We start from the raw sequence: 7,750 nt of genomic DNA on the forward strand, positions 1-7,750 counted from the left end.
CAAATCTAGTGTGATCTCCTAGATTTTTCTATGTTTTTGTCACTATTCAAATGAAGTTTCCTTTTCTAAGTTCATGATAGTGCCATTTGAGAACTAATAATTATTCCGATAATGTTAAAAAAATATAAAAAATAATTAAAATTTGTCTTGTTTAATATTTATTAATTATTATAATAATTAATAAATTTTAATTATCTTTTTATTATTGAGATCATCAAAGCTTCTTTTTAAAAAATACAAGTAAATTACTTTGTTGGTTACACTTTGATCACACATGAATTTGATCCTTGTATGTCAATTCAAAAAAGAAAGAGAGAAAAAAATTTAGAAAAATAAATTTGGCAATTTTTTTACAAGAATTGTGTTACACGTAGTAAAATATCATAATAATTTATTTTTATTACTATTATCAAATAGAGTGCTTTTTTTTTCGAAAAATAGAGTACAAACTTACTTTAAGTAGAAATTTACAGATATAAATTGATTTTCTATACATTTTTTAATTAATAGTTAAATTATTCTGTTAATTTTTATAATTTTTTTAAATTTATAATTTGGTCTCTATATTTTAAAAAATTTTAATTGAATTTTTACGCTAATTTTAAATTTATAATTAGATATTTTTTAACAATAAACATTAAAAAACTATTTTTTTAATCTGTCTGACACTATGAGTAAATATACCTCAATACATTATGTTAAGTTAAATATTTTTTGAAAGATAATAATATGATTATAAATGTAAAATTAATATAAAAAATTAATTAAAAAAATTTTTAAATATAAAATTTAATCAAGCTATAAAAATTAATAAAATAATTTAAGTTAAATTAATTAAGGTATCCAGCTGAGCAGTGTTGATAGACAAACTCTGCAGATTGTACTGAAAAGAGTTTACATTTCATCATCATTGGTTGGAACTGGGCCAGCATTGAACATTGTCATAGACACATTTCCCTTTCCTTTTTTTACCTCTTTTTGTTTTCTCTTCTTTTTCCACAATTAATGGTGATTTTACTCAATTATTTATATTCTACCACTTTATACGCCAACACAATGAAACATCCTTAGCCATTCTTACAGAAAAAGAAAATTTTACATTCCATTATTCGAGGTAACTTTTTTTTTTTTTCATAATTCAGTTCGATATATATCTTTTTGTACCTTTATTTTATTTGTATTTGCTTTTTTAAATATATATGGTTGAAATAGGGCTAATTTTTCTTGTTATAGAAGTAGAAACAGTGATATACCTTAACATTGTAATTTTTGGTGTTTTTTAAAACTATGGAAAGTACATAAATCGAAAGGTTCGATTTCTTTACTTTAATTTTTTTTTAACACAAATTGGACGGTCCAATTTTTGCTTCTCTAGTTAAGCGATTCCACATTTGAGTATAACACCCCAACAATTCACATTTTAAAAAAACATCACTACCACTCCAATATTAAAAATAAAAATTCTTGACATAGCAATGTTAATATTCAAATGTCTTTAATATGTGACACCAAAAAAAAAAAAAAGTCTTTACTATAAAAGTTGTTGTTTTACCTCCTTATAAAGTATTCATCATGATCACCATATTTGAATTACTTTGCCCCATTATTCAAAATCATAATACTTAACACTTAAAAATTTATAACATGAAAGATAATTATTAACGAAAAAAAAATCCGTTTAGGTCAACAAAAAATAAAACGGCTTAATATTTAAAAAAAAAAAAAACAATCAACAAGTGTTTTTTCGAGTTTGGTTTAATTATAAATTTTGTTACTTGTTATTGAGTCATTCTAATAATTAGTTTATTCATTTATTTAAATGTGTTATAAATTTAAATCTTACTTTATAATTTGTTAGACAACAATACACTTTTATATAAATAGAATTTAGATCTGTAATTAATTAATCTTTACTTTGTCAAGTTTAGAATTATTGTAAAAAAATTATAATTTTGTTATTTGTTAAAAATAGATATTATTCATAAGAAAAGAAAATTTTAATATATTTACTAGTATTAAAAATTTCAATATCTTATTTTTTTTAACAAATGTCCTATATACAAATATTAACAAAATCTACTAACTACTACATACCTAAGAATTTGTCTTGTAAACATATTACAAAGCCACGTCAATAGCCCAACTTCAACGTTATTGTTACACTAATATTTCATAAAGAAATAAGAAATTGTAATTAACAAGTAGTCAATTTGCGTGGTCTTAGATTCATGAACGTGGAAAGTTAATTAAGTTGGTACCTTCTTTGGACTCCACCCTTGCTTACTTTCTTTGTCTCTTTATTAATATTAATAAATTGTTTGTGCTCCCTCTTATTGCTATCTACTCGGGTTTCAATTGAATTTTGTCTAATACACAAAACAACATGGCTTCCTTTGAACTTTCTTAAACATTATGTTTAGGTAGAACAAGAAAATGAATGGGCCTTTTCTTTGAAAATATTGAATGTTTTTGTTTTTGCCTTAACTATTAGGCGTGATGAATTATTATTCTAAATAGGTTTAATTATTCAATTTATCTTTATAGTTTTACTAAATTTTTAATTAAGTTTTTATATATTTTTTTTAGGGTAAAGTATATTTTTTGTCTTTAAAATTTGGTAAAAGTTTTAAAAATATCCCTAAATTTTATTTTGTTTTAATTTTGTCCCAAAAATTTTCTATTTGCATCAAATATACCTTGACGCAAAATACCTCTCTTTACAAAGAAAAGACACCAAAAAAATATACCCTTGACGGCTAAGTTTTCAAAAAATTTAAGACTAATCTAACAATAATGCATAAAAATTATACTTAATTTGCTTGTATTGAAGACTGTTCTTATAAAATTATTGTTGAGTTGGTCTTAAATTTTTTGAAAAATTGATCGTCAAGGGTATATTTGATGCAAATCGAAAACTTTTGAGACAAAATTGAAACAAAATAAAACTTAAGAATATTTTTGAAACTTTTATCAAACTTCAAGGACAAAAAATATACTTTACCTTTTTTTTAATTAGATCTCTATACTATTTCTTCTAAAAAATATAATGTAGTTAAAAATCTAATTTGATTATTAATTGTGGATACCTTTAATTTGTAGAAAAATATTCGGTTAATTTTGATATTTTTTACACTAAAAAGTTACCTAAATTACAAAATGAAAAGTAACGTAGGAATCTAACTAAAAAAATCTAATTATAAATTTAGTGAAATTATAAGAACTAATAAAGTAATTAAATCTTTTAAATAATAAAATTTTACTTTTATTTCTTCCAATGATACTAAGTTTTATTGTTAAAAAACAAAATTGACTGCTATTTTCAAAATTTGGCTAATGCTAATACATTAAAAAAAAATAAAAGGTGTAAGACTCTTTGAACTTTAAATTTAAAATTTAAAATTTTTAAATTTTTAAATTCTAAATTGTAAATAATAAACTTGAATCTTAAATTTTAAATTCTATATTTAAGTCATTAATATAAAATATAATAAATAAAGAATTAAAATTTATTTAATTAATAAAAAATTTATTATAATCCTTACTTAGTAAAAAAAATTTAAGAACGAACTTTAAAATTTGAACTCAAAATTTTAATTTAAATAATTGAGATATTTATTATTTTATGTAATTCTATTACACTAATTTAACCTAAATAAGATTACTAATATCAAACTTACATAAAATTTTTGCAAACACAAAAATGAAAATTTAAAATTAATGAGGATAAGAAAAGGTTGATTTGATGAAGACTTCAATATATAGAGGCAGCTGGAACCTGCGGATTTTTCTTTCTCCCTTTGCTACCGACAACCACACACATACTCACCTTCTTATATATAGTTTTAAATAAGAAAAATATAATTTACTTAAAATTAAGATAAAAATATTCAATTAGTTGTCTGTAATTTTTTTTACATGAATTGCATTTAAAAATAATTTTTTATCATATGTATATTAAAAATCAGCTATTAAATTATTTATTTTATAAAATATATATTAAAAATAAATAAAAAAATACTTTATACACAAATAATATATAATGATTGAATTAATGATTAATTTTGATGTGTATATAGTACTTTTGTTTTTAATGATATATTGAAAAAAAAATATTTGTATTTCCCTTTTTAGTTTTTTTTTTTAAATAAATCAAAAGATACATAACTGACCATAAATACAATATCAACAACAAAAAAAATGAAAGATGAAGTATTCAAATAGGTGAAAACTCAGGTCAAGTCGACTTCACGTGAAGTTTATATTGAGAACTATTAGATGAAAATTTAGTCAAATCAGTCAAATTATTTAACGATTCTTAGATATCAACTTCACGTGAAGTCGATTACACCTGAGTTTCCACCGTTCAAATATCTACAATTTAATTAGGAGAAGTGTCATCTATTAAACTAATAAACCACCCCCACTATATTAGGATATTCATATTTCTCCCCTTTTTTTTTTTCCTATCTTTCTAATTACACAGTAGACAATGCTGTGGTAGATTAGTGGTAGTAATAGTAGTGAGTCATCAGTCATGAGATCACTCTCTTTTCCCTCCATCACTCACCCATTTTCCCTCCTTTTTTCTCTCTCCTCCAATGGGAGCACACCTCCTCCTGCTACCATAAATACCCTCTCCTCTCTACTTTTATGACCTTACTCTTCTCTTTCTTTCCATTCATTTCTTATTTTTTTTTTCTTCCTTCTCTTTTGTGCCTCCTCTTCATTTCCCTTTCTCTTTTCCTTCTCTTCCCTTCACTCTACACTCCTAACTACTAATTACTAAACTACCACCTCTACCTTCCCGCCAATTCTGATCACAAGCTTCCAACCTCACCTCTTTTTCTCTCACTAAACCACCCCTCACAAGGGTGGTGGTGTGTTGAGATTATACAAAATACCAAGATTGTTTTTTTTTTTTTTTTGTTTCTCTCTCCTTTTTTTCCCTTCTTTTTCTTCTCCATCAACACCCAAATACTAAACGTCTTTGGTAAAATTAACACCAAAAATCATTTCTTCTTTCTACTTCTTCATGCTCCCAAACAACACAACTACCAAAACATCTTCAATTTATTTCTTATCATTTCTACAACCTTCACAAAGAAAAGCTTAAAACCGTTTCTTCTCTTATTTTTTTACTCTCTCTCACTCTCATGTCCGCACAATCCACCCTGAAGCTTCAGACTCTCGCCATAAGAAGCTCAAGCTTCGATTTTGAAGGCGACCCACCATGCAAAACAGCAAAAAGGCTTCGATCGAAGAAGCTCCTTCGAATCATACTCACCGATCCCGACGCCACCGATTCAGAATCTTCCAACGATGAAGCAGAAGAGCAAAACCCATCACCGAGGGTAAAAAGGGAAATTATCACTCACATAATGACCCCTCGGCTTCACTCTTCGCATTCTTCTTCTCCAACCGCATCTTCATCACCTTCTTCTCCTTCAATCGGTTCGGGTCAAAACCATGTTGACCGGAACCGGTTCAAGAGGAAAATAAAACGCACCATTTCTGGTTCTGGAAGGTTCCGTGGCGTTCGTCAGAGACCGTGGGGGCGGTGGACGGCAGAGATTCGTGACCCGAACCGAAGAAAACGGGTTTGGTTGGGCACTTTTGACACCGCGGAGGAGGCTGCCGCTGTTTACGACGCCGCGGCAGTTAAGTTCAAGGGTCCCGGCGCAGCTATTAACTTTCCCCGTGGCGATTCGGAAGTTTCCGGCGAGAGTTTTGCGGTGGTTTCCGGTGAGGGTTTTGTGGCGGTTTCTGGGAGCAGAGAGGGTTTTGCCTCTCCGACTTCGGTCCTTGCTTACGATGACGGCGTTGTTGGTGGTTGCGAGACGACGCCGTTTGAGGGTCTCCGTTACGGCGATGTGGATGCTTTCGGTTTTGACATTGACGTGCCGTTAAGTTTGATGGGCGTTAACTCGGTATTGACTCAGCGCTTTGGGAAGGAAGAGTTCGGCGAGTTAGACCCGGAAGATTTCCTGACGTGGCCTGAATAGGGGGCTTTTTCGTCTTTTTGAAGGGATTGTGGTTTCTATCGCGTTATGCTTGTGCTTGTTGGAATTCCGAAACTGCCCCTCGCAGAGCAATAGATGACTAGAAGAAGAAACTATTTTTGTCCTAATGTTAATTTGTAATTAATTTAATTATTATTGTGTAAAGGAAAATGAGTTAAGTGAATAGAAGGAAAAGAAAAATATGTAATCAAGTGAGTGAGTAAGGGACTATGCAAGATATATATAGTTTGAGTAAGAATTCTAGTGTAAAAAATTATATAATTGTTCTATTAATTTTGGCATATATTATTATGTTACATGCTGATCCAAGTTGGCAAGGGACAAAGTTATATGATATTTGAATATTGCCTGTTTTTTTTTTTTCTTTCTATTTATAAGATGCTTGTATCAAGATTCTTCTCATGGGATTCTATAGGTACTTGGAGGGTACCTTTTAACATTTGTTTTTTTGGCCTAATATTATTATTATTATTCCAACAAAGATATGTGTGAAATGTTTAAGAGCTATTGTTCCCTTTTTAATTAAGATGCTAATTCTGTAACATCATTAATAAATTTTCTTAGGTATAGTTAAATATTAAATATTTTTTTAAAAGAAATTAGATATTAGATTTTTTAAGAGGCTTTAGATATTATATTTTAATTTGAATTTTTCGAGTATTATTAAAAAATGTTATTAAAATTTATTAATTTTATTATGTCAATTGATTTTTTTTAAATGACAGAAAAATTCTTTAAAAATGAAAAAAAGGTTTAGAGAATTATTTAAATAAAATTTTAAAATAATTATCTATTTTTTTTCAAAAATTCAAATTAAATGATAAGTTGTTTGCAAAATGCAAAAGTGTCATTTACAAAGAATATAACTTTTTATTATTATTGTTGTTTTGTTTAAGTCTTTTGAGTGATTATTTGTGGTATCTATTTATTTGTTGAAGTTATTTTTGTGAGTGACATAGACTTTTGATTTTTCTTAAAATACAAATTAGTACATGAAAAATTAGGGAGATTACTTAATGTTTTATATCCTTATATTATTTTTCATATTCATACTTACGTATTAGATTAAACTATTATTTTTATTCATAAAATTTAGAATATTAATAAATTTATTTATAATTAAATGAAATTAACTTTATACTTAAAAAATAAATAAACTATTATTTTGATCATAAATGACCTACCGTAAAACTAATTTTATTTATTCATGAATTTGTATTTTTATAACATAAAATATGGTTTGACAGTCCAACAATGCACTAGTTTCTATAGTGAGATTATTACTCCTAATTTAATAAGTGTGATAATTTATAAGTGATATTATTAATTTAGAAATAGTAATGTTGACTTCCAAAACAGGTAGGATTTTGTTAACATAATAATTATTCTTGTAAACTCCTTTTTTATATAAAAATGTGAAAAACAGTAATACATAGATAGGATTTTTGTTTGTTAGAAAACATGACTATGTAGATTTTGATCATTTATTATGTCACGTTTTGTTCGTTTGCTACCTACACGTTAAGCATTCAATGTATGTAACACAATTAACTGGTGTCTGAGTCTTATGATTTATGATGCAACACCAATTAATTACTAAGAAAATCACCCTGCAACTTTGTATGACTATGAGGATGGACTTTTCTTTTTCCTCAAATATCCTTTAACATATATTAATATTCCAATAGATAAAAATTTTAACGAATATTAACTAGCAAAATTGATAATTA

General features: G+C 26.7%; 1 protein-coding gene across 1 annotated transcript; it reads left to right on the forward strand.

Moving 5' to 3' along the window:
* Positions 1-4,548: 4,548 nt before the first annotated feature.
* Positions 4,549-6,356, forward strand: LOC107635685 (pathogenesis-related genes transcriptional activator PTI6). Its single transcript, XM_021106078.2, has one exon. The coding sequence runs from the start codon at positions 5,154-5,156 to the stop codon at positions 6,000-6,002; it is 849 nt and encodes a 282-aa protein (XP_020961737.1). The 5' UTR covers positions 4,549-5,153; the 3' UTR covers positions 6,003-6,356.
* Positions 6,357-7,750: the final 1,394 nt, after the last annotated feature.

Source organism: Arachis ipaensis, chromosome B1, assembly GCF_059453495.1.
Source record: "Arachis ipaensis isolate K30076 ecotype BB chromosome B1, ASM5945349v1, whole genome shotgun sequence".
NCBI lineage: Eukaryota > Viridiplantae > Streptophyta > Magnoliopsida > Fabales > Fabaceae > Arachis > Arachis ipaensis.

Bases quoted from the DNA above. Each gene is read 5' to 3' on its own strand.
- LOC107635685 (XM_021106078.2), top strand. From the start codon at position 5,154: ATGTCCGCACAATCCACCCTGAAGCTTCAGACTCTCGCCATAAGAAGC.